This window comes from Triturus cristatus, chromosome 10 (genome assembly GCF_964204655.1).
Source record: "Triturus cristatus chromosome 10, aTriCri1.1, whole genome shotgun sequence".
NCBI classification, from domain to species: Eukaryota; Metazoa; Chordata; class Amphibia; order Caudata; family Salamandridae; genus Triturus; species Triturus cristatus.
Genome location: NC_140593.1, coordinates 240,990,864 through 241,018,700, shown reverse-complemented (window position 1 = coordinate 241,018,700; position 27,837 = coordinate 240,990,864). Strand labels below are relative to the sequence as shown.

At 43.8% G+C, this 27,837-nt stretch overlaps 2 protein-coding genes across 6 annotated transcripts in view; one reads left to right on the top strand and one right to left on the bottom strand.

Annotated features, from left to right (window-relative positions):
• Positions 1–21,824, bottom strand: part of UMAD1 (UBAP1-MVB12-associated (UMA) domain containing 1) — a 136,976-nt gene extending 115,152 nt beyond the window's left edge. For 2 of the 5 annotated variants that reach the window (XM_085630884.1, XM_085630883.1), the window contains exon 1: positions 21,453–21,761. Coding sequence is in view for 1 of the 5 variants with exons in the window: in XM_085630886.1 (XP_085487012.1) it covers positions 20,974–20,986 (13 nt within the window). In the remaining 4 variants the exon portion in view is untranslated. Of the gene's footprint in view, positions 1–20,973; positions 21,002–21,269; positions 21,369–21,452 lie in introns of those variants that run through there. The other 3 variants (XM_085630885.1, XM_085630882.1, XM_085630886.1) reach the window with 3 other exon arrangements.
• A 68-nt stretch (positions 21,825–21,892) lies between these two features.
• Positions 21,893–27,837, top strand: part of RPA3 (replication protein A3) — a 29,407-nt gene continuing 23,462 nt past the window's right edge. The window contains exon 1 of the mRNA XM_085630887.1: positions 21,893–22,073. Coding sequence (XP_085487013.1) covers positions 21,975–22,073 — 99 coding nt within the window. The 5' untranslated portion in view covers positions 21,893–21,974. The remainder of the gene's footprint in view (positions 22,074–27,837) is intronic.

Genomic DNA, 27,837 nt, shown 5'->3' with positions numbered 1-27,837 from the left:
TCTGATTGGTGTGGCTGGGTGTGGTTAATAAAGTTTGTGATGCAGTGCGTTCAATTTAACGGTTGCTCTCTGAAGCATGAAGACATGCTCCTCAGAGCTCCGTGTGTGGCATGGTCATTTGCATGATACTGGGCTGGGGCTCAGACTTCAAAATATCATAGAGACTCTCTTATCACATTATTTTCAATACTTTGCATGAGCACCACGCTCTAACGTTCATGGCTTGCATTAGAAAAGGACTAGTGTCATACTAGTCTTGGGGTTTCAGTGTTCTAAAGTGGTATACCGGGACATGATATCGCCTTTACGGCCTCTCTCATATAAAGTGGGTTTAAAATGTTTTAAACTTTAGAAATAGTAGAGCATGTTGTGCAACAGAAAATAGAAATTGCACGATCTCTTCCTTTCCACCTAGTATAAATATTGGGCTTGCAGTACCTTTATTGCCCGTTTTTAAACTTAAAACTGTACAAATTCTCTACTGATCAAACAGAAACAAAACAAAAGACTGTCAATGCCCGGTCGGTTATTATGAGCGGTCAAGTTAATCTATAAACAACATTCTGTGATGGATGCTAGTTTTATTGAGTCCTGTGCACTGTTTGGTGGTGTCAATTGTGAACGGATGTAAAGGAAGCTCAATAGTTGAGGAATCCCTTTCATAATATCGAAGGTTGGCCTGCGTAGTTTGGGTTTGCATCAAGTTGGGCACTGGGATAAAGCTTTCTAAAAGAATGACCAAACATCGGAGCCTGAAGTAGGTTTGTGTCCTGGAGCCTTTTCTCTTTTGTCTCTCTATACATCAGGCATGAGCTAGGAACTCACTCTAACTAGATAATTTCCACTGAAAATGAGCCCCAAACAGCTTTTTCTGCTGCTATATGCTGCTGAAACCATTCTCCTTGGCAGGACAGTGCGGGGTCTCAAATGGTCCCTGAAGAGCTACTGAGACATAAAGCAGACAATGACCTACAATTAAATGTTACAAAAACACAAATGTTTGCTTTGGGTTTAAAGTCGGGTCACAGAGCTGCCATCTCTACAAAAAAAATTGAGGTTGTTTCAGTATACATTTAGCTGGAAATTAGCATTGATAGGATGGCCAGTCATAAATCTCAGTAGCTGCTTTCCAGAGCAAATCTAACACACTCCTCTGCTTATATCTGCGAGGGATTTATGATATGTTGTCCAAGTTTTGAGCCTCTGGCTACACTAATTCATTCACTTTTTTTTTCCAGGAGCTTTGGTCTTCCAGCTTGGATATCATGTTGTGTGAACTAGCATGTTGTTTATTCCCAACGTCCCAATCTCCATCTGACAAGAGCACATTCAGCAGAGTTTGGTGTAGCTCAGATAGCTGTTTCTTTGAAAACATTGTCATCCCTTTAGTGTGGAGGATGTGCAACCGGTGTCCTCCACACTAACTTTACAGTGAGAAGGATGTAGAGGTCATGTTCCCCCACCATGATACAGGGAAACCTCTGATGCTGGCATCAAAGGCTTCGTCTTTTCCTTTCATGCTAGGGGCTGACACTGAAGAGCTTCTGCATAAGGCCCCCAACTCTCTCTAGCAGGACTGATGATGCGACATGCCCAAGGTGCACCAAAGTCACCAATGAAGATCCCAGGAGCTGCTAAAGCCATTCAGCTCCAGCGGCTGGCAGGATCATCAGTGCTAGGGCACAGCTCTGTCCAATGAGTATCGATCAAGGTGGAACTGGTACTGTTGGAAAGTGGAGATTCTAGAGTAACCTCTCCCAAGTGAATTCCTGAATTGATCATAGTAGAAGACTGATCCTTGAGCAGGAATCCACCAAACAAGGAATCCACCAAACAAGGTATCAGGGGCTTTGTTTAGAGGGGGGTGAGGAGGCCCCCGGCATGTGAATAGCTCCACTGAGGGAAAAGGCCAAGTACTTTCACAGCAGCCAAATAGAGGGCAAATGGGAAGTCTTACCAGGGAATGTATAGGTGGCTGTCTAAAAAGATAATGGGATGGGTCTGAGGAAATCAAAACACTAGAGAGACTTTGTGTAAAGAAGACAGTGAAAATGAGAGGTGATATCTGGGATTACTGGTGGAGAGTCAAGGGCAGAGAAAAAGAGAGAGGGGGTGATAGTGGAAAACATGAGATCAGGTGGCAGAGAACAATGACGGAGCAAGTGTTCATAAGAGAAAAAACATGAGGTGAAGAGTAAGAGAAACCAGTGGGGAGATTCTCCACAATGATAACAGAGGGTAAGGACTGTAGAGAGGACAATGAAGAGTAAATGGAATTAGAGCATGAAGGGAGGAGTCTAGTGAGGACATTGAGAATATAGAGAAGGCAGTGAGTGAGAGTGTATCAGGGACTATGGGAATGTGGATGAAGAATATTTCTGATGCTCTGCCGTGTAAATCAGCAAGAACTTTAATGCCAGTGGGAACATAATTAATCAAAACTTGTAGAATGGTAATGTTCTAGGACTAATTGAGAGTAGGCCACTTCACCTACTCCCAAATTATACATTTTATTTTTTAATATTTTACAAGTTCACGTGGTTTTCAAAGTATAAAAATAACATTAAAAACAATCTGCAAAAGAGGTGCTTGTTGTATTTGAAAAACACAATAAAGCGTTTTGCAGGAGAATTATTCACCCAAAAATATATTTTAAAATACAACATGTTTGGGAATACTACTCTGCCGAAAGAAAAAGTATGCATCCAGGTTCAATTAAATGTAGTGAACAACTTTCCAATCTTTGTGAAGGGAAAAAACGTGCTTTATATACCTAATTCTACCAGGGAAAACATAAATGCACCATATGAACCTCAAAAGAAGGCGCACACAAGGATAAACAGAAAAATGTAATGCATACGTGTACTATTTTATGGTTTAAAATAACTAACAAAGTATATACTAATGGTGGACCAACACTAACTCATTAATGTAGGCAAATCCCCTTTGATATGAGATTGCAGTTTTAAGTGTAAAAGTACAAGGTGGGGGCTCATTATCTTGGTTTCTCTAGGCTAATCCTTATTGTGTGCATTTTTCAGTTTTGATAACTATTGTCTGCATAGTGTTAACAAATGGATGGGCCAACCCCAAGACCTAATACTAGTACCCACTATATATTTTTTTGGTCTTCCCTGTTCTGGAGGATTAGGCCCAAATACACAAGTAGGGTATTGTTTTTACTGGCAGAAGTGTGGGAAAGCTAGGTAATAAGACTTATCTCGTTCCCCACAGATTCCTGTAATTCTTTTAACAGAAATACATGGAAATTGTGTGACGACATTCAAACTTTGACATATGCAGAGAATTGTAGGTAAGAAAAAGTGGGATCGAAGAAGTAGACAAATTGAAAAAACAGTGTTGAAAAAAATGGTTGCCCCCACTTTGCTTGATTCCGAAATTTGAGCAAAGGCCGTTCTTTCCACAGGAGACCTTTTTGTTAATACCTCTTTAAAAAAAATCTGAACAACGCTTCATCTCGACTTGGGGTATATGCTCACTAGGGGAGTCCAAGTTGCATTTCAACTGTTTAGAGACGCTTGCTTGCTCCTTTGCAATCAAAAGCCTATCAAAAAACAGCGAATGTTGCTCCATTCTTCTTCGGATGGGCAACATTTCTGCTGTGCGTTACATAAATTATCTATGCGGCACCAGATCAAACCTTTAGCGGAACTGGCAAGGGGGTTTTGGGAATACAGCCTCTGAAACAACATTTCTGTACAGGCAGAATACGTGTCAGGAAATCTCAACTGTGTAGTAGATTGGCATACCCGACACCTTCGTGATTCCAGTGATTGGAAATGTCACCATTCAGTATTCAATTCTTTACTTCACAAATGGGCTCCTTTTCAGGTAGATTTGTGTCCAGACTGAATTGCCAGCTTCCACAATTCTTCAGTTGGCGCTCAGATCCCTTGGCCATAGGTTCAGATGGTGTTCTTCAGAACTGGTCTCTCTATTTCAATCACGCTTTTCCAACCTTCCTCATGATAAACAGAGTTTTAGCGCATGTCAGGTGTAAACAAGCAATCCTTGTCCTGGTAGCTCCCTTCTGACAATCGCAGATGTGGTTTCCTCCCCTTCTGGAACAGACAATGGACTTTCCAGTTCTTCTCCCTACTTTTCCCGACCTCCTCCTGGATCCCTCGGGTTTTCCTCACAATCTGGTACTAGACAACTCTCGAATTCTTTCAGCTTGGAAGATCACAGGTTCTCCCAATCTTTCCCTCTCATTTCGTCAGAAGCTTCAGAGTACATTGATAAATCCTGGGCTCAAGGAACTACAAAAGCTTACAAATCAGCTTGGTCTCTATGGGCATCTGGTGTGTGGGAAAACATATTGATCCCTTTTCAGTGGTTATAACTTTCATTGTTAATTTCTTGGCAGCTGAAGCTAGAGAAGGGAAAACCTACTATACTAAAAACCTATACAGATTTGCTCTCTCTACCAATCATCCCTACATCAATGGAAAACCAGTTGGAGAGTATCCTCTCGTATGCCGACTGTTGAAGGGAGTAACATTTTGCAATCCTCCTATTCCTAAGTACAGTACATTGTGGGATGTAAATGTGGTTTTGAAATTGTTCCGTTCATGGCCTGATAATGCTCTCCTTTCCCTGAAAATGTTATTAGCTAAATTTACCAGGTTATTATGTCTGATTTCTATCAAACGTTTTTTAGAGCTTTAGATATTTCCTCTAGTCAGTTACGTCTACAGGTGGACATTTTTTACTGTCTATAGATGAACTAAGACAAATCTAACCTCTGCATTTTAGCCCTACTTTCCAGATCAACTGAAACTCTGTGTTGGACAATGCCTCAAAATATATGAGAAGACAACTATTGATCTCAGAACTTCCTTAGACAGCCAACTTATCTCCTTCATAAAACCCCATAAACCTGTCTCTTCTGCTACCCTTGTGCACTGGGTGAGGTGGGTCATGTCCTTGGCGGGTAACAATACCTTTATTTTTTATATCAATTCTTTCAGAGGGGCCATGGCTTCCAAGGCCTTTTGGGCCGGCTCCCGTCTTCAAGACATTCTGAGATGTTATGTTATGTTATAAAAACTTATAGAGCGCTCTAATACCCGAGGGTGTCCTGGCGCTATTGCAGTGTGTCTGGAGAGGCAGTGAACAAACTGTCGCCAGAGGCGGAAAGATAGTCTAGATTGAGAATAGCCAGGTCTTTAGACCTTTTCTAAAAGAGAGGAGATCAGTAGTGGACCTGAGAAAAAAAGGGAGTTTGTTCTAGGCGTGGGCGGCTTTGCGTACAAAACTCCTCCCGCCCCAGTTTACCTTTTTGGCCCTGGTAATGAGTGCCAATTTGGCATCTCTAGAGCGAAGAGTTCTTCCCGGAGTGTACCACTGGAAACGCTTTTTAAGGTCCAGAGGTCCAGTTCCGTGGAGTGATTTGTGAGCTATGCAGAGGGATTTGAAAAGAACCCGGTGTCTAATAGGTAGCCAATGCAGATCTCGTAGGCCTTTGCTGACGGACACGAATTTGGGAGTGTTCGTTAGCAGCCTGGCTGCCGCGTTCTGTGCTATCTGGAGTCTGTTAAGATGTTTAATGTGGACCGTGAAAAAAATGCTATTGCAGTAATCCAGGTGAGATAGAGCTAGGGCAGACACAACAGACCTGAAGCTATCGGTGGTCAGATAAGGCTTTATTTTCCTCAGCATCCTAATGGTTAAGAAGCAGGTGGAAGTCACTTTATTAACCTGTTTCTCAAAAGAGAGTTTGTTGTCCACAATCACCCCCAAATCTTTTACTTTAAGAGCAAGGGGGGGGGGGACCCATATCACTGGGCCACCAGTCTGGGGACCAGAGACAGGGATCGTTCCCAAACAAGATGACCTCTGTTTTGCCGGCGTTAAGTTTTAAACAGTTGGCAGCCATCCATTTGGTGATGGCGGATATGCAATCTTGACAGGTGGAGGCTTTGGAAGCTTTGGTCCCTTTGTTCAGGAAAATCACAATCTGGGTGTCATCAGCATAGGAAGTTAACCTGAGACCAAAGGATCGTATGAGAGGTCCAAGAGGTTTGACATAAACATTAAAAAGCGTTGGGCTCAACGAGGACCCCTGAGGCACTCCACAGGGAAGAACGAAAGATTTGGAGGAAAAAGAACCCATGTCCACGTTTTGTGTTCTGTTAGACAGGAAGGATTTGAGGAGGGCAAGGGCAGTGCCCTGAATCCCAACCTGAGCAAGTCTATCTGTTAGGATAGCATGGTGAACCGTATCGAAAGCCGCCGACAGGTCCAGTAAGATCAAAATGGCTGATCCTCCCTGGTCGACGGCTTCCCTAATCTCTTCGGTGGCTTTCAACAGGGCCGATTCGGTACTGTGCCCGGGCCGGAACCCATATTGGGAATGATCCAACAGAGTGTTGGTGTCTAAAAAACAGACTGAGTTGTGCGTTCATCGCCTTCTCTAGTATTTTGGCTGGTAGGGGAAGACGGCAAATGGGTGTGTAGCTGTTGGGGTTTTTTTAAGAGAGGAAGGATCGAGGAAATTTTCCATGATGCGGGGTAGTGCCCTGATGCCAGAATTTGATTAAGTAGTGGAGTGAGGGTATTAGCAATAATATCTGGGGCTAATTTAATTATCGAGGCAGGGCATGGGTCTTTCGGCGAACCAGAATTGCAGCCCATCAACAAATTGGTCACCATCTGATTAGACAAAGGCGTGAAAGTATCAAGGGTAGGGAGGTTATTGGACGGTATCGCGTTAGTGCTACTAACAACAGGGGGTCCTGAGGACATGTTGTCCACTTTGGACAGGAAGAATTGTGCGAGGGTATTGCAGAACTCATAGCTACTGGCCGGGTTGGGTTTGGGGGGGGGGGGGGGGTAAGAAGGGCAGTAACAGTTTTGAAAAGTTCCTTTGCAGTTGATTTAGCTTCGATGATTTTATTGGAAAAATAGGCCTTTTTCTCGGTAATCAGTGAATTTTTATAGTATAGGAGGCGGGATCTATACCTGTCTTTATTAATAGAGTTATATCCGTTCCTCCATAATCGCTCCAAACGTTTGCATTCTGTTTTCAGCTTTTGAAGGTTCTGCGAGAACCAAGGGGCGGAAGGTTTTCTACGTTTGGGAATGCACCATTTAACCGGTGCGAGCAGGCAATATGCTGAATTAATCCAGTTAGCATAGGCAGCTGAGGCATCCTCTACACTGGGTGTTGGGTTCGGGGCTGAACTAATTAAAGCTTTGCTAAGGTTGGATGGATTAATATTTTTCCAGGTCCGAATGGCTATCCCGTCTTTATGCTTATGGAGTACTTGAGGAGGGGTTGACTGGGCAATCTCGAAGAGGATAGCTGAGTGGTCGGTCAAGGGTAGGGGTAGGATGCCGGTGATAGACAGACCAGATGAGTTGGTAAAAATCCCATCCAGGGTGTGGCCGGCCTTGTGAGTGGGACCGGATACTAGTTGGTGAAGGTCTACGGCACTCAACGTGTCAACCAGTCGAGCAGTCTCAGGGTCCGAGGGGTCATTTAAATGAAAATTAAAATCTCCCAAGGCGGTGAAGGATTTGGCAGAGAGCCCATCCTCCAGCAACAGGCCTATTGAGTCGAGAAAGTCCACTTTGGAGCCTGGGGGGCGATAGATAAGCATCACCTTGAGTGAATCATGAGGGCCAGACCGCACATTAATGGAAAGTGCTTCACAGAAGCTATTAGACGCGTCCTCAAAAGTGGGGCAGAGGCTTTTGTGGTAAATCACTACCAGGCCGCCCCCTCCCTTAAGAGGGCGATCCAGGCTATAGCTCAGAAAATCGGGTGGGGTTGCTTTAACCACATCTGGACCTGACGCGTTATCTGTCCAAGATTCGGTAATAAAGGCCATCTTGATATCCTGATCTTCAATCAACATGGAGCATTCTTGGCTGTGCTTCACTAGCGATCGAGCATTTACCAGGAGGCATTTGAGAGGAGACGCCTTCATGGGTAGCTCGATGTTTAAGCGGCCGTGTGTAGGGGTTTTAATAGGCGCAGCTATGATTAGAGGAAGTGCACAGGAACAATTGCCACAAAGATGAGGCAACGTATTAGCGGGTATCATAGGGGAGAATCTAGAGCAGGGTAGAATGCCAGTGGCAGGGTTGAGCAGTAAAAGAGTCTCCCTACCGTAGGAAATATTTGTTTCAGGCGGAAAGGCAGGGTTTACCGCCCTGAGCCCGGCACGAGCGCGGACGGGCGCAAACGGGCTTGCCTTGGGCGCGCCGATGGCGCGCCCGCTGCGCGCGTCCGCTGCGCGGTCGCTTTAGGGCGTGTTTATGTAGCATGGGAGGTTCGAGCGCGTCTAGAGCGCTGACTGAGTAATGGCCGCTGCTCACCGGGTCTAAATGCGGTAGGAACCCGCGAACCCGGCTTCAGCAGCGACCTCAAGGTAAGGTGATCACAGTGCAGTGCAATTTGCAATTAAAACAGATTTTTAAAAGAATAAAAGAGCCCAAACCAGCAATGTGCAAATTAGCAAAATAGACGTTCTAACAGTATAGGAATACCGTAGGCTTCACATCCAGCCACTCGCACAAGCAGTCTGTACTCACACGCACCTGGAGGGTATTGAACACAACCCTCAAGGCAACCACTGCTGCGCGGTCACTTCAGGGCGTGTTTATGTAGCATGGGAGGTTCGAGCGCGTCTAGAGCGCTGACTGAGTAATGGCCGCCGCTCACCGGGTCTAAATGCGGTAGGAACCAGCGAACCCGGCTTCAGCAGCGACCTCAAGGTAAGGTGTTCGCAGTGCAATTTGCAATTAAAACAGATTTTTAAAAGAATAAAAGAGCCCAAACCAGCAATGTGCAAATTAGCAAAATAGACGTTCTAACAGTATAGGAATACCGTAGGCTTCACATCCAGCCACTCGCACAAGCAGTCTGTACTCACACGCACCTGGAGGGTATTGAACACAACCCTCCAGGCAAACACCAAGAGATCAGCTGATTGGTCTTATGTACTGTGTTCAGAATGTTCTATTGCAAGTACATTAGGCTTCTTCTGATGTAGTTAACATGCTTTAAACAGGCATAATAGGAGCCTCCGGTCTTGCAATAAAATGTAGATTTTCCTAGCAATTTATGACTGAAAGTCTTAGTTTTATTAAAGACATGAGGTGAGTATTATCCCGACTCAACGTTGCTTAATTTTGTGTTTCTTTCCCTCCCGGACAGTGGCTTCGGCTCCTCCACCTTCTACCTCTTAAGGACTTTTCATCTCATCCTAGGTCATCCAGTCAGCTTTCTTCAACTTCGGACATCCATGGCACTTCGGCGTCCCCTTCAACTTCTTCTGTTTGCCTGGGTTCTGGAGTTACAAACTTTTGCCAAAAACGTTTTTCCTTGACTATGGCATTCGCTATTCAGTTAGCTATTGTTCCTTTGTTTCATACTTTTTAACTTCTCGAACAAGTAAAGAGTCAAGCTAGGTATTATAGGCAGTCAAGATAGGTATTATAGGTATATAGGTGTTGCTAGGTCGCTATTGGTTGATTATAGATGTACTATGTTTTTTATCCCATTGGCTGTGTTCTTAAGCTGTATGGGATTTGTTGTCTTTTTCTTTATATCTTGACTGCTGCTATTAAATATAAATGTAAAAACAACAATTGATGGACAGAATGCTGAATAATGTCAAACGTTCACCCCATTACAGAGATCTGGGCCTAAATATATTGTTTTTGTTGCTCCCCATGCCATTCCAGTTTAAACCCAGCCACATGCAAATCAGTTGTGACCCTGCTCCCCATGGGAACAGTCAGGGCTTTAAGTGGGCTGGGTCTCACCGGTGCTGAGCACCGGCAGTTTTTTGAAGGGGTCCTCGAAACAGGTCTCCAGTGGGCTCTGTTTTGTGTCCTGGCACAGGCGGTCCGCTTTTTCCCGGACTGCAGTGACAGCAGGCAGATTGATAAGTGCGTGCTCACACTGTTCGCTTCTCACTAGTGGAGAAGTTACGGCATGACGTCATGCCAGGTGAAGTCGTAGGGGAAGGGAAATCCTTTAGGGACTCCTTTTCTCTCTGGATTTCCCTTCTCTTTTTGAAACTCAGGCGCAGCAACATTGTCGTGGTGTCACCAGGGCTTTAAGTGGAAGTGTTTTCAATATTATATACAAGCCATAGTTGCTGCTTATTTATCTTATGCAAATAACAACCATTGACAAAGCCAATAGTCCTGACTTGTTGTAGGTATGATGTTACTTGTTGTATAATATATCTGGAAGCAATGACATGAACAGCAAAATTCAAGTCAGGCTGCACACTATGCTAAGCACAGATTTTTAGCTTACGTGTTTTAAGCCACGGCCTTAATTACATTGGCCACGCCCCTTTGAGAGACCTCCCAGTTTTTTCATCCTACTTAAAGCCCTGGGAATAGTCCAGCCTGAACTGCCAGGCCAGGTCCTCCCTGTACTGGAAACAAGCAATCTGGGACCGGATTCAGGGTATCACCCCTCATCAGCCAAGCTAGCTTGACTTCAGTGGCATCGAGAGCACAAGACCCACGTCTGGGTATACCCGTCCCACTTGAGGTGACAAATTCAAAACAACAATTGATGGACATAATGCTGAACAATGTCAAACATTCACCCCAGTATAGGAGTTAAATATAAAGCAAGATTAGAAAGCATAATACTCACATCTGTAGCTTTATTATAATTAAGACTTTCCTTCATAAATCACTCGGAAAATCTACATTAACGTGACAAATTGTTATCAACGAATGGTTCCTCTTTTGTGATTGATAGCCTACGCAGACTCATGTGAAAGGATGTACTAAGAATACAATCCAGTGCCATAAAAATGATTTTCGCCGCTATACCAATGTGAACAGAACACAGCATGTGGCTGATGGAGCAGGTAAAACAAAATGTTGTATACCTCCTCTAATTTGCATGGAATTAATTACATAATCATACTAAAATTAATTTACATAACCTGTTTAAAGTGGAAGTGTTACTAATCAACCTTTACACCTTGATAAACATAAATATACATGGGACTAAATGGTACGCGAACTAACCTTAGATTGTGTTAAAATAGTGAAATTGCATGGTTTATATTGCTTTGTGATTGTATTGTGGCTTAAAGTTATCGTGTGGTAAGTATTATCGCTTTAAATGTTGCTGCAGCTAGGAAAATACTAATATTTATTGGGATTAGTGTGGGTTTAAAACATTAGAACTTTCATTTCTATATTTTAATTGCTGTTATGTTTATTTTTGCATAAGTTAACATTCGGGCCCACTAGGCCGTAGTACTCAAGATGGCGTTCTCTGAAGCAGATGCCACCATGTGCGCGCGATGATTTCTGCGCATGCCCAGATGGCTCTTGAGATCACGAGGTGACTTGAACTCCTGACATCGTGTTCCCTGCCAAGGACAATGTGTTGGGGACTTGACCGCAAGCCAGAAGATGAACGAATGAGAAACTGGGGAGAAGACAAAGGATGAACCTGTCAATAGGACCCTTTTGCCTTGAAAAGATATATTTGCCATTCCCGCCTGAGAAACAGAAGAATAACTTTCAATTTGTGACCCCTTGTGCCAAGTCACCATGGAGAACCAGTTTGCACTGGGAAAAGTGCAATGAACTATTGATAACCCCGAACTGTCCAATCAGAACATTTGGTCTGCCCCTAAAGTTGCCATATCTTGTATGAAGTAGGGCGGAAAAGGGTATAAGAACCCCATATCAGTCTGAGAGTGGGGCATTGGAGTTGTAGTTGCGGTTGCAGTTAGTATCGCAGTTGGCTTTGAATTTGGGATATAACTTCGCGGTTGCGTTTGTCTTTGGGTTAATTTTCTTTGAGAAGGAGTTCTTGTTGGGTGGTTGTTCCTCTTTCAAAATTCTACATTTTATTCTATGCTGTCAGTCTGAGTGTGGGATTGATCCATGTTCCGGATTGATGTATGGACTTTGCTGAGTTTCTGAACTTGATTACGCTGCATCCTGTACAACGGTTTGACCCTTTGATGAGGGTCAAGACTGCCCGTTCGAGGGAGTCTTCACCTGAGAATGCAGATAACTCCCTATTTGATCTGAAGCTATCGTCATCTGTCTATTGGTAAATGATTTACTGCAGTTTTCTTAAATCTATGTCTAAGAGTAATTTCTAAATGTTTATTTTCTCTTTAATAAATCTAAAATTTTAAATAATGAGCTGTAGTCAGAATATGCAAGATTTAAGAGTTCGATAAATGTTTAGATAAACAAAATTAAAGTAATAAGAAACGAGTTTGTGGTTCTTAAATTAATTACTGAAAATATCAAATGTTTCCTAGGCTTCAATTTTGTTTTAGCTGGTTCTAATTCCCCATCAACCAGTACAACTAGTTGGTCCATCGACCAAAAGGTGGAGTGCCTTGATGATTAAGTCAGGATTCTGAAAGGTGTATATAGAATGTATATATAAAGTAGTAAGAAAATGTATCCTGATAGATATTAAGCTACCCACATGTCCAGCAGCCCTTCTCCTGTGTACAGATTCGGGTGAGTTTGTGTGAATGTGACATGTGTTGGCGTTATGGGCCCCACCAATGAATGTATGAATGAACCTTTGTGAATAAGAATCTGTGACATAAGGAGAATATGTAAATGAATCCCTTTGCGCTGAGTCAGTATTTCTTGGTAGCAGATTGATGGTTTCTATTGTATTGGTTTGGTGATTATTGATTTATGTTTAACACTTAATGTTGAGTATTGTTTATGTCAAGTGTAGTTGGAAAAATTTGAAGCTTCCGGGAAGTAGGGAGTGGATTTATGGGGCAAAAGAAGTAACATGGAATTGAACATTGTCTGGTTTCAAGAATTGTGATAACACAGAATTGTGTTATGTTAGGGAAATCTCTGTATGAATGTGTGTGAGTGGAATAGCAATAGGTTTTCTTGTGAAACTCTGGCCTTAATTCTCAGGAGCATTGTAGTCTCCACATGTTTTATCCCCAGAGAAACGGGTTTGCCTTTTGCTTGTTAGAAGGGTAAGGTAGAGGGAAGTGCTACTTTATCGGCGAAACGAAAAATTCTGTGGTAGGGTAGAGGTAAGTGCTGCCTACTGGAAAGACAGAATTCTTGTGTAAATGGACAAAGCTATCTCTCTAGTTTAGTGAAACAGGCAATGGAGATGTGTTTATGTTGTTACTAACAAATTTGAATAAAGAAAAACTTAAGAAAGGATTGCCGATAAATTTTGTAAAGGAGGGGTCAGCAAGAGCAGGAGTAGTGGGAAAGGCTGACGACAGAAAAATCGCACTGAGATTGGTCAGTCATGGAAATACGAAACTTTCACTGATTGGTGCGTTAGTGTGAGACGCGCTAGGATTGGAGAATTACAAGAGTGACGCAGAGGCTCAGGATTGATGAGTTAGTGTGAGTCGCGCTAGGATTGGTAATAAAACTGAAAAGCCGTAAAAAGGTGAATTGCGGATCTTAATTGATTAAGAGTTTGGGAAAATAAAACAAGATGTATTACGATCCACCCGAGAAGGAGAAAAAGTCATGGTTTAGGAAAATCAGAGACCTACTTAAGAAAGATAAGCCGATTGTAACTAGAGAAGGACAGATACTTCCTCCACCGAAAACGCCTGCATCCTTTATGGTGGCGGAATATGGTTATCATAGCACCATTTGGTTGGAAAATTGGGTAAAATATACCAAAGATGATGGAGTGCTAGCGTTTCCAGAGAATGGTTCATTTAGTCTAGCTGTACTACGAAATTTGATAGATAGAATGATGAGATTGGAACCAAAACCCAGACTTACCCAATTTGAGGCTTTGACTGAATGGGAAGAAGAGATGTATGAACGAGAAAGGCAACGGAATGGAAGAAGGTATAAGTATGTGTTTGGTAGACATTATGGTCAAGAAAGCCATAATGATAGAATGAGAAGATGGTGTAATGCAAGCATGACGGAAGGCATGTTTCCTCTGAGAAGTACTGGAGATACGAGTGGTAGAAAATGTACAGAAAAAATAAATAATACAGAGTCAGAAGGTTACAGGTATGGAGTGAGTGAATCTGAGGATGAAGTGCTGGAGGACATTTTCTATAAAAAAAACACCTCCATAGCAACAGGATTCTGCGATGGTGACACCAAGTGCACCACCAAAGGAGACTGTAGCAAATAAAAGTTTTGAACAAATGCCGAATAATTTTGGGAAAAATAATCCATTTAATGATTCAGAAATGTCACAGACGGTAAGAACTGAAAATGAAAAATCTGCTGAATTAACTAGGACTACACTGGAATTAACTGAAAAGATTAGAGCAGGGGTCGCCAACCGGTCGATCGCGAGCTACCGGTAGCTCGCAGGTGCCCTCTCAGTAGCTCGCGATCTGACTTCCACTTTAGTAGCCTATCATTGTCGTTTTGTTTGTTTTTTAGGTCTTTTGTAGACGCTTCTCTCCCGCCGTAGGAAGCACCTGCTATTTGAGCCAATCTGGGGCGGGGTGAAGTGGTGACGTCAGCCAGCGCATGGGCAGTGTTTGCTGCCCTCGGAGAACCATCATGCGCGCCTTTTGCTGCATGTCTCCCTTCTATGATCCTGTGCACTTTTGCGGCCCGAGCGGCAGCCTTGAAGGCATAATTGGATCTCCATGCTGAAATACAGGAGATGCAGTGTCAGCCACCTTAAGCAGAACCAGACAGACAGCAGGTATGTGGGCAAGAGGCGCTTTATTTTTTTTTCAATAGATGCCTGTGCATAGCGTTATTCAAGGCATCTAAAATAAATAAAATATGAGCAGTACTTCGAACAAGTAAATGTGGACAGAATTCCTTCCAATGGCTTTGGCTGTTGAAATTATGTAGCTCTTGTTGAGGTAAATTGTTCATTTTTAGCTCTGCTTTGCCGCCTTATTCTTAGGGTGATAAGACTGAGCATACTATCTCCCCATGCGACTTTCCACAAGGAGAAACGGAAAATCCAGATTCCTCTCGGGCTCGAGATCGCGGGGTGCCTTTTCGCAGTCTGTCCTACTCCTGAGTCCTGACACGAGACGGGGCTTATCTGAAATTGTCTTGTCAGCATCTTTCATTTTGCCGGCCGTGGGATCCCCTCGCTATATTTTATTTATTATACCCTTTGTTATTGTTTATTCATTTCCCAAGCCGAAAGCTCAGATCTGCTGCTTCGTGGCTCTTTGCTACCAGATAAAGAAAACTTTCCTTATGTAACCAATCCGAGCACGAGGGAAAGGCCAGCTTGCTGTGATTCCTGAACAGCAGCTGAGGAGCAAACAGCGTGTCCGCGGCTGTCTTCACGGCATTCCTACCTTGGGATGCAATTTGTGGGGTCTGTGAGCTGAGGGGAGAAGAGAGCCCCAGTCGTTGGCAGTTCTGCCTCCCCTGGCTTTCATTGGGCAGGCAGCGACTCTCTGCTGGGATGCAGCAGCCTCTGGGTCTGGCTGGGCTCACTCCTCCCTCCCACCTCCTTCCTCGGCCACATGGGAGAGCGAACCTGTCAGTGAGCACAGGGAGAGAGGGGCTGGGGCAGGAGATGTCACCACCAGTGAGAGACCACATCACCACCTGCTGCTGTGAACAAGGCATAGAAAAGCGGCAGAAGCAGATGAGGGGAACCAGGGCTTGTCAATTTTACAGCACTAACACATGGCTGCGGGGTTCTAGTGCTCAAAGATTCCCTCCGCAACTTTAGGTTCTTGCCGCTGGCATGGCGTGCTAGAAATAATTCATTTTCAGAATCAGAGCATGGAAACTGATGATTTGTTGGGTCATTCAGAAACATTTCTACCCACACTGTGTACCGTGTGCATGGCGCCCATTGATACAGATGAAATATGTACAGTGTGCTGTGTAGCATTCAGATCACTTTCCGATCTATGCTGGGTCGCGCTGGTACATTCTTAGAGTAACTATGCACGTTACAAATTGCTATCATCATCTCTCGTGTGCATGTTCCTACCCAACCTTCCCCAGCATATCCTGGTTCCTGTAATCCAGTCCTGACCGGGCCCCTCAGACCCCGCCGTTCTGTTCTGTTGTGTGTCCTGCGCTGTTATTTCGAGGGCCTCCTGCTACTATAAAAATCCTGTTTGTAAAACACAAAACCGATTCTTCCACCTCGCCTCCAGCTTATCAAATTCACATAAAGTACATTTAAATCTAGTTTTTGCATCACTCACCCATGCATGGTTTACGTAGGCTCCCAGGTGTAAATTGCTTCTGTCTTAACATATGCCTGGATTGGAATATACATTTTATGTGAATCTGGCACTTAAGGTCACCTGAAGCAGTGTGTATTTCTTTGAATCTTGTATCAAACCTTCTAAGGTAGTTATAAAAGTATTTTGGTGCCATGCCCATTCAGTCTTTGGCCTTTCTGCTAAGGTAGCTTTCATTTACAGAGGCAAACACTTGCCTATTGGTTACTGGAAACCCTAGATACCAATTCATTTCACACAGGTATTCCAAACGTTTAGAGAAGAGAAAAAATAAACGTAGACTTTTTTTTTTATCATTCAAACTCTTTATATCCCGGTCCTGCACTATTGCTCCACCCAGTCCCTATGTTCTTTTTTTCTATTAACTTATAAGTATCACAATTGGTCTTTGGCACATTATTACACTCTGTTCCGGAATGGTTATGGAGCAGTTTATTATCAGATGATGTGGAGTGGATTGCGGATTTCCTGCATCCCAAGTTCAAAGTTATATTTTAGTGACCATTTTATTGCTCAAGAACCAACTTTTATAATCAAGCTGGTGAGTTGGTTGAAAACATTTTACCAAATGAAATTTAAATATGATTTAAAGTAAAATTTGATTCTGCGCCCAGGACCAGACATCCTTAAGCAATATAATATATTTATTTGCAGCAATGTACACTGTTTCTGTCCATTTATTATTTGATGGGCGGAAAGTGGAGCTATGAGAGTTCAAGACAAATGCACCTCGTTTCGAATAGGAAGCATTTCATACAGCTGTATGTTCAGGACTCTGGTGAGTGTCCTGTGATCCACTGACCATGATTTGAAGATTAAGAGGCATTTTTAGAAGTAATAGCTTTTAATCATGAAATAATCATGGACTCCCACCATCCTTGATGACAATTCTATGATAATGAACTTAGTGGCAAGTCATGTGAACCATACATGTGGACTAGGTTATTATTACATGGAATACATTTATGGTCTGTTAGGAGAGAATTTGTACAGTGCAAACCATGAACTCATGCATTTCAAGGTCTAGTCATGTGATAAAGTAGAAAAAGTAGGTATGATGTAATAAAATATTTGTATTGCAGCATTTGTTACTTTATACTGCTTACTACCCTGCAAGCCAATCCATGTGTAGGGTTTGTGGAGGGAAAGGTGTTGTCTTTATTTTGTGAGCCTATGTGGGAAGTGTTCCATGTTGTGCATGATGACCACCGAGGTTCGAATACCGAGTTATGGAACGTACTAGTTTGGTGGATGAAAAGATGTGAGAGACAGATGTGCAGGTTATGGTTTTTAGTATGATTGCAGCTTTGAACAGCACTGCACGTCCATATGATTTCTTATGGTTGTAGTCTTCTTAGCTGGTTATGGCAGAGGTCAGGAGTATGCAGTTTGTTGAGGAGGAAAGCCAGGACTTATACCGGGCTCTCTGGTTTCATATTGTGCATTACAGACACTAAATGGGTATCTGTTTATCCCTCGTCAATGAAGCTGCGCGTGAAGAGACTTTGGGAACGATTCACAAGTTGCTTGGCCTTTAGTAGCTCACAATCATTTTCACGGATCAGAAGTAGCTCTCACTGCAGAAAAGGTTGGAGACCCCTGGATTAGAGAATTAACAAAGAATATGGAAGCAGTGACTGTGCCTGTAACTATAGGACCAGTGATACCAGTTTTTGATAAACAAAAAGATAATGAGCATTGTTTGACAGTCCCTTATAATTGCGGTATGCAAAAGGAGAAAGAAAGGAGTAGTTCAGGAGAAAATTAATGGAAGGTTACTGCAGGAATATCAGGATTAAGTACACCTAAAAATTTGACTGTAAACCAGAGTCCAGCAAGTAAGACTCCTATGGCAACAGAATCAGCAACAGAAACCCCGGAGAAAATGATAGATAAAATGAGAATAGCGACAACCCCTGTAGGACCAACATCTGAAGAATTAGGTGATTGGTTAAGAAGTTTACAGAAAAAGGATACAGAACCACAATCTTTAGAAATGGTTAAGAAGTTTACAGAAAAAGGATACAGAACCACAATCTTTAGAAATGGTGAAATTAAAAGTAACTTTAGAAGAATTAATTGTAGGAACTATTCCAACTAAAAAATTAAAAGCATACCAAGATAAAGAATTAATGTTTTTGTGTAAAAGCATAACTTGGAGAGCAAGGACTTTGCATGAAAAGCTAGAAGAGACAGCGTGTGAAATGGGAATACATTTTGAAAAAATAAGGTCATTGGCGAAGCCATACAGAGAAGATTTTACTGAAAAAGACATTGAATACTACAGGAAGGTTAACCCAAATTAAATAATTGCATTATTAAGAAAATGGGGTGATGTGGATCGATGGAAAAGTAGATGGTTTAGAAGGAGAGAGGAAACTACAGACAAAGCCTCTCTAGCTTTCCCGGTGAGAGAAAAAGAGCCAGTGGTAAAAGAATGTCCCATGAGAGAAATTCCTGGAGGAGGATATGTAGATGTTCCATGGACTAGACAGGATATTTTGTCATTTACAAATGATTTTCCAAGGTTGAGAGAAAAACCAGTTGAATGGTATAGACAGGTATATAGGTTTGTAAAACTTTCAAAAGTATTATGGATAGATCTGAATGGTCTTTTTGACATAATTGTACCTGCAGATTTATAGACAGAATGTACTGGCCAACTCAAGAGTATCCTAGGGATCCTAAGACAGGAGCCCCAGATCCAGAAGTAATGAAAAAATATGATCAGGTAATTACGTTTTTGAAAAATAAAGTACCTTTGAAAGAAACAGATTGGGTAAAAATTGACAGAACTCACAAGGAGGCTAAAGAATCAGTGCATGCATATTAATAAAGGTTACAGTTAGTTTATCATCTCCACTGTATTGCTTAAAAGCTAAGTGAAAAGGATTTGAGTCATTTTGTTTACAGATTTGTTTATGGTTTAAGGCCGGAAGTTAGCGAAATGATTAAACAACATACAGTAGACTGTCAAAATAAAAAGATTGACGAAGTGTTGCGTAATGCAAAATATTTTAGTGATGAACTTGAAGCCAAACAACGCAAGTTGAAAGAAAAGGCAATGTGGGCACAGGTTAAAGTAGCGGAGCGACAAGAAGCCCAGTTAATCGAACAAGCCAATGGAATAGGGCAAGCAAGACCAAAACCTAATATTGGAAAAGGGCAGATTAGCATAGATGAAGCTAAAAAGAAGTGGCCATGTCATAATTGCGGAAAATTAGGGCATTGGAAATCCGAGTGTAAATTGCCACCGAAAGCTAATGGTGATAATTCATCGTTGAATCCACGGGTGCAGAATGAGGTGAGTTGCCAACCGCCGCAACAGCAGCAGGTTGTTACCCAACAGTGTCAGGTGCCAAAGCCACTTTTTCCACAGAACCTAAATCCTCAAAGATACAGTAATGAGATAGGATTCTACAACGAAGAAGTGGTAACAAAGCTATTGCGCGCTGGTGCCATTTCGCAGTATTGGCTGCAACGTGATGAAAGTGAGTCAGAAGAGAGTTATTGATGGTGCCTAGGAGAGGAAGAGGAGTGCGTACTTGGCGCAACTCTAGAGGTAGACCAGACGGGACCCTTTGTGGATGGAAAGGTGAATGAAGTAAATGTTACTTTCCTAGTGGACACTGGTGCTACTCGTTCAACTGTTAGATCAGCTGAAGTGAAAAATCTTCCTCTCTCAGGTGAGACAACCCAAGTGGTTGGAATTTTCAAATAAACAGATAAAAGCCCATCTTACCGAACCTGTCAAGGTTAGAATAGGGAAATTTGCTGATATGCATCTCTTGTAGTATGTGACACTAGTCCTGTAAATCTGTTAGGAAGGGACTTACTTTGTAAGATGAATTGCACCATCTTTTGTACACCTGATGGTATAGCTTTTGAAACTCCAGATGATGATGTTCTTTACAGAATGACAATGGCTAACCTAGAACCAGAAATTACCGATGCATTTGTTGTATTTGATCCAGAGGGAATACCTAAAGAATTAAAAGAAACAGTGAAAACAGAAGTGTGGGATTTCACAGCGGAAGATGTCGGATTAATGAAATGAGTAGATCCTGTGAAAATAACTGAAAAAGAAGGAGTAAATTACCCGAACATTTCCCAGTATAAATTAACACCAGAAATAGTTGCTGGAGTAACGCCTGTAATAGACAGAATGATTGAACAAGGAATTCTAAGAGAGATAATGAGCTGTAGTCAGTAAATGCAAGATTTAAGAGTTCGATACATGTTTAAACAAAATTGAAATTATAAGAAACGAGTTTGTGGTTCTTAAATTAATTACTGAAAATATCAAATGTTTCCTAGGCTTCAATTGTGTTTTAGCTGGTTCTAATTCACCATCAACCAGTCCAACTAGTTGGTCCATCGACCAAACGGTGGAGTGCCTTGATGATTAAGTCAGGATTCTGAAAGGTGTATATAGAATGTATATATAAAGTAGTAAGAAAATGTATCCTGATAGATATTAAGCTACCCACATGTCCTGCAGCCCATTATCCTGTGTACAGATTCGGGTGAGTTTGTGTGAATGCGACGTGTGTTGGTGTTATGGGCCCCGCCCATAAGAATAAGAATCTGTGACATAAGAAGAATATGTAAATGTATCCCTTTGCGCTGGATCAAGGCTCTCGCAAGCATAGTATAAACATTTCCCAGAAACATTTCCTCGGGCCCCCCATGACACGTTTATCACATTACACAAAGCAAATTATGTGAGACTTTTAAGTAGCTGCAAAGTGAGTGACCAAACGTCCTGATTACTTACTGGTAATCTTCATTACTCTTAGTTCTACTCCCAGTCCTTACAGACGAGGTTTTAGCTGAAATATTTTAAGCCGCGCCCCAAAATACCGGGACCACGCCTCTTGGAAAACATTAATGGTTATGGCTTTGAACACTCCCCAACTTTTTTTTATCCCACTTAAATCCCTGAGTTTGATTATGAAGAGGGTCATGTGATTGAAACAAGTATGTCACCTCCTATGAGGGGGGCGTTGACAACGAAAATGTGCTTAAAGGGAGCATAAAATGTTAACATTATCCAGAATATTGGAACTTTACCTCGACAGAAAGATGAGGTTGCGGGCAGCACTATCCAAGGCTGTGAGCATAACCACGAGGCGCGCGCGCACACATAGACACACACCACAATCACAAGACCTGTCAAGAAACCGCCAGTAAGCAAATCTGCATTACTAGAGACTAAATGTCAGTAAATGTGATTAGCTCGCTGGACGTACTTACCGGTCTGCCCACAAGGCCAATGGTTAAACTGTTCCAATGTTGTATGGTAAGCTGAACTCCACACTGTCAAAACACCCTGAGCGCTCCAATGTTTACCGATTACTTCTCATCCCAGCTTCTAGCGTCATAAACCTTGCATAGGCGTAACGTATCCCGTGACGTCGTAGTTTTAGGTAAACCATCCAATGGTGTGAGTGAGTACCGCCCTTAGTCGCAAGAAACAAGGCATGCTGGCCTACGCCTAACATGGCTGCCATACGACCTCTATCGAGGTACGCGGTCTAGCGTTGACGTAGTTTAGATGTAGTTGTCACCGTCTGAGTTTGTTTCGAGATGAAAGTAGGACAATCTCTTGACGTGTTATTCAACAAAACCATAAAAGTTTTCCTTCTACTATGTCTATGATTTTCTCCTAGTCTCCTCCAATAGGGAAGGCGCAGGGCGTATACGGCCAGTTCCCGCCACTGAACACGGAGAGTCTAGAGTTCTTCTGAGCCGGATGTTCGAGGAGTGTCACCGACAATGGGTGACATCCACGAGGTAGCGAGAACGCGCATCAACGCTAGCATGTTGACTCAGTACATCGGCAAGCCAGTCTGTTTCGTGGGGCGTGTGCAGAAGGTGAGCAAGCGACAGGGAATTGTTTCGTATGTGCGGGATCTATAGAGAGTTACGATTATACTGGAGTCTGTTTAGCCAGGCATGTAGCTTACCTTACAGTGGCGTTTCTTGTGTAGAGGGGACGGGGACATTAACCCCGTACCCTAACTCTATTTGTCTTTCCGCTTCCAACTGCTTAATGTTTTAGGAAGCGATACAGAAACAACAAACTTACATCTCGCACAATAATTTGGTAAACTAATTTTCATTCTACTGATTTCGTTTGTCTAAATCGGACTATATATTTGCTGGCTATATATATATATATACACATATACCAAGTCCCGCTACAATTTTTGAGCAAGTGTGTGTGTATATATATCCATCTCCCCACAATTTTTATCTGTAACACAATGTGCCCCCCCCCCCTTCCAGCCCCCAAATGTATTTACTTCTAGAGAGCCTGTGCTTTCACAAGGGTATTTATGGGCAGTTCCATATCTCGTCTTCTCGAGGACTAAAGGTTCAATGGTGGTGGAACTTACCTTAAATCAGGAATTGAATCATGCCTTGTGCTATAGTCTTCTATTGTGTATTCACCGTTTTACAAACTTCCAGGGCCTTCGTAAAATCATACAGAGTGACTTGTGTGTTTCCACTGCGTGCTCTTTTAAGGGTTCTCTATTGCTCTAAACACTTCATTTTCAGGATTATTTAACAATTGCGTCAACATGTGAAAACATGCCTTTGCACCAATAAAAGAGCCCAACAATCACTCGTCAACTTGTTAAACACTACTCCCGAGATCCAGATTATTTTACACCTAGCGTTGCTTCTCAACCGACATTACTAAACAACCATAGACCACTACACCACATTGTAAAGTGTAGCAGTACCACTTTGCCAGACAGTGGGCACACTGTCATGTCATGTCATGTGTCAATCATGGCCCCTTGGACCGCTTCGAACGCATGGTTGTTTTAAGATATGCACAGCGCCTAGTGGCGGACATTTTTTACTCTTACAAGAAACACACATGATGGGTAATCATTGCCCCTTCCCTCCCCCTTGTGACTGCAGATGGCTCTCGATGCCCAGAGCACTTTCGTAGCCCTTAGTGGCACACTAAACTGTAACCCGCTCAATCTTATCACTTTACTCTCCTCCCTCAATGCTGACGGTGACCCTAGCTAAATCTGTTGACCTCTTGGCTTCCCTACCAATTGGTCCCACATTCCTCGGGGGCGATTTTAATGCGGTCTCATCACCCAATCTTGATACGACTGGTCCCCGTCCCCTAGTAGAATCCCACAGGCAAAACAGCTGACGTCTTGGTCTGCATCATGGGGTCCATGGGATACCTGGCGCGTATGGCACCCACACTCTAAACAATTTACACATACCTCGGCAGAGTACCACACACAGGCGCGCATTGACGTGATCTTCGTCCCATCGACGGATTGCCTATTGATTCAGGATGTTTCACTCCTTCCAAGAGTTATCTCTGACCACTCCCCAGTGATGATTCGCACGGGCCCCTCCCCCTCCTCTATCCGGAAAACATGGAGGCTAAATGCGTGATTCCTTCGGGACAGGGACTTTCAGAGGGTGGTGGGGCGGGAACTTACACAATATTTTCTCACTAACAAGGGGTCTGTTTCTTCCCCGGGTACCCTGTGGGAAGTGGGCAAGGACACATTTAAAGGGGTTGCCAAGGGCCAGCTCCAGCGACAGGCCCAATTGGAACAAATTACTTCACGGGAGGAGCAGGCCCTGTGCCTTGAACGTGTCTCTGCCCGATCCCCAGACGCTTCCGATACGAGACTTCTCACCCGGCTCCTGTCAGAGATCAAGCAGCTGTCACTGGACGCTGCCAAACTCCTTTGGCGATCCTCCGTGGCCAGGGTATACGGTTGGGGCAATAAGAATGGCTCACTCCTTCACCGCGTACCCACGGGCGAACGGTATAATTCCCGAGATTGTGGCACCAAATGTATCGCTGTGCCGTGCCCCAGTTGAGATGGCCCAGGCCTTTGCCATCTACTATCACCAATTATATGCGGCTCGAGCTCCAGCCCGTTCTCTCGCGGACCTGCTGGAGGTGGGGGGTTGCTGCCTTCCGAGTGTAGACCCTGCTACTCAAGCTGATCTAGATCGCCCCATCACCCGTGAGGAAATCGGGGAAGCGATCGCTCTTGTTTCCTCCGGTAAGACACCGGCCCGGAAGCCCTCCATCAAGAATACTATGCGCACTATCAGGACCTTCTCACCCCTCACCTTGCTGAATTGTTTCGTGAAGCTGTGGAGAAAGGCTCCTTCCCCCAGGAGACGGACATAGCCACCATTGTGGTTCTTCCTAAATCCCAGCCGCCCTCGTCACGGTGTGCAGACTATCGCCCTATTTACCTTATTAATACTGAGGTCAAACGTTTCGCCACAATCCTCGCCCAGCGGCTCAAACCCCACCTGTCTACGCTGATTCATCCCGATTAATGCGGGTTCATGCCCTTACGCTGCACCCGGCATTGTCTTCGCAGACTGCATTCCGCCTTGGCCCACCGTCATCTCCTCACCCCGTACCTGGCGATTCTCCTGGTAGACTTCGAGAAGGCCTCTAATTCGGTGGACTGGGGGTTTCTTCAGGATTTTCTTAGTAAGATGGGACTCAGTCCCCGCTTCCAGGCCATGGTCAAGGTTCTTTACCCCCTCCAGTGTTCTGGTAAACGGGGTTCTGTCGGAGCCCTTCTCGATTTTGCAGGGGGACGAGGCAGAGGGTTGTCCCCTTTTTTCCCCCTGCTCTTCGCTTTGGTGATGGAGCCCTTGGCATCCTTGATGCGGTCATGCAAGCAAGTGTGGGGATGGGAATGGCCCAATACCAAGCCAGACAAAATCGCCCTATACGCGGACAATGTCCTCATCCACTTAGCTGACCGCGCCCGATCCGGCCCACACTGTCTCCGTATTTTGCAATCCTTCGAACGAGCCTCTGGCCTCCGGTTGAATCCTGACAAATCTGTTCTGGTTCTCCTCCACCTCTCCCGTGAATGCTTCGATTGACAAGCTGATGTACCTCTTCGCTGTCAATCCTTCAAATACCTGGGGATCTGGGTGACCCTATAACCTGAGCTTAGCTGGGCCCTCAACATCACTCCCCTGGTCCTCCAGAAGTGGCAGTCTTTGCCCCTCAACCCCATGGAGAGGGTGGCCCTTTTTTAAATGATGGTGCTTCCCCACTTCCTGTACATGCTTCAGAACACCCCCATGTGCTTTCCCAGGGCCAGGTTCCGCGAGCTAGATAGCATGGCCAGCAATTCGGGGAATGATTGGGCGGGGGGAGCCTAGTCTTACAGGGATTATCCACTTTAATTCCATTTTGTATTTATTAGTGTCTGTACACTGGGTAGTGCAAATTCATGTATGTTATCCTAAATCACAATGGTACAGTGCTGAATGGCTGATGCATTCTTTTTGCAAATCAATAAAAATTTGTTTATCAAAAAAACATTGAATTATTACATTAAATTGTGCTGTGTGTGTATAGAAAAAAACATGGGTTTCAGGAACGTTGTAGTTAGAAATTAGCATTTTAAAAAACCTTAGAAATTCACTGGAAAAAAACACAGGTTTTAGGGGCGTTGTAGTTACTTGGACATTTCACGCGTACAAAACCAGAGAAATTCGGCCGTTATAGTTAGTTGAGCTAACTAACTTGCACCCCCGCAATTCACTGCTGATGACGTCACATATTGCTTCACTCATGACATGGCCAGTGACATCACGGATGACATCATCCAGAGACTGGGTGATTTTTAAAAGTTTAATAATGTTCTATATAGATACGCAAAGGTGTATTGAATGAGTGGGTGTATGAGTGTCTGAATGGATTATGCAGTGGGTGCGTGACTGACTGTGTAAGTGAGTGATTAAACGTGTCTTATTAAATGCATGGGTGAGTAACTAATCTGTGTGAATGTCGATCAGTCTGTCAGTTGGTATGCAAGTGGCTGCATGGGTTGGTGAGTAGCTACATGTGTGTCTATATGGGTTAATGATTGGTTGTCTAAGTATCTGCATGGGTGCCTGAGTATCTGTGTGGGTGGGGGGAGGTGTAACTCTCTGAATGGATGTGTGACTGGGTGGTTCAGTGGGTGTATGGGTTCATGAGTGCGTCTGTGAGGGGCTGTATGGGTGAGTGTGCGTATAGCTGTGTCAGTGAGTGAATGGATGTCTCAATGGCATGTCTGAGTAACTACATATGTGAAAGGCAGTATATGTGAGTGTTGGAGTATATAACTGAGTATATGTGAGTGGCTGTATGGATGAATTTGCGCTTGTCGGGGATTGTCGAAGATAGTAAGTATCTGTATGAATAAGTGAGGGTGTGTGTGTATAACTGTATTGGTGAGTAAATGGCAGTGTGAGTCTGGGTGGCTGACTAGGTGTGTTAGTAACTATGGGTAAGTGACAGTATGTAAGTGTCTGTATGGGTGCATATAGTAGTAGCTGTATTGATGAGTGACTGCATGTAGGAGAAATTGTATGGGTGAGTGAGTGGATGTGTGTAGACCTATGAATCAGTGAGTGGGTATGTACTAACTGGTATTGGTGTGTATGGTTTCGAGAGTGGTAGTCTCTATTTTAGAGTGAGTGTATGAAAGGTTATATTAGGGTGTGAGGAGGTGCATCCGATATTAAGCAGATGTCATCCGTGATATCACTGACCATGTCATGAGTGATGTAATATGTGATGTCATCAGCAGTGCATTGCGGGGCTGCAATTTTTAGTTAGCTCAACTAACTATAACGGCCGAATTGCTTCGGTTTTGTACGAGTGAAATGTCCAGTGGATTTCAAAGGTTTTTTAAATGCTAATTATGAACTATAAACTTCCCTGAAACCTATGTTTTTTTTCAGTGAATTTCAAAGGTTTTTTAAAATGCTAATTTATAACTATAAAGTAGTAGTTGCGTTTGCAGAGTGGTGCAGAAAGGAGGCTGGCCTCCGACCATCGCTCAGGAATTCCGCTGCTTAGGACTTATAGGAGGTACCAGGAGGGCTTCTTGGCCCCAAAAGTCCCTCAGGAGTAATGTGGACTTCATCCCCCAACCCGTAGTTTGCCAAGAGGTGCGTTTGCCGAGTGGTGGAGAAAGGGGGGAGGGGGCGTGACCTCAGAAGACCTCTTAGCAATACCACTGTGTGGGACTTACTGGAGGTAACAGGAGGGGTAGTTGGACCCCAAGGACTTCCTTGGGGGGCCAACTACCCCTCCTATTACCTCCAGTAAGTCCAACACAACAGCATTGGTAAGTTCTCATAGCAGGCCACGCCCCCTTTGCCCACCACTATGCAAACGCACTCCCTGGTGTGCTCTTGAATGGGGATTAAAGTCCCCTTCGATGCTGGGGGTCCTTAGAGGCCAACTAGCCTACCTGACACCTCCCGTAAGCCCCAGATAGTGGGATTTCTGAGAGGTGGACACATGCCACACCCCCTCCCTGCACCACTCTGCAAACACGCCTCCTGGCGCGGTCTTGTTTGGGGATAGTCTCCTTGCCCCCCGAGGGTCCCTTGGGGCCAACTAGCCCTCCTGTTATTTCTAGTAAGCCCCACACAGCTGGCTTGCTGAGAGTGGTCTGAGGGCACGCCCCCTTTTTACACCAATCTGCAGACGCGCTTCCTGGCACACTGCTGCTCAGTGGATGAAGTCCACTTTAGTCCTGAGGTCCTCGGGACTCAAGGGGACCTCATCATTCCACCTGCAGTGCGCCAAGAGGCCCGTTTGCAG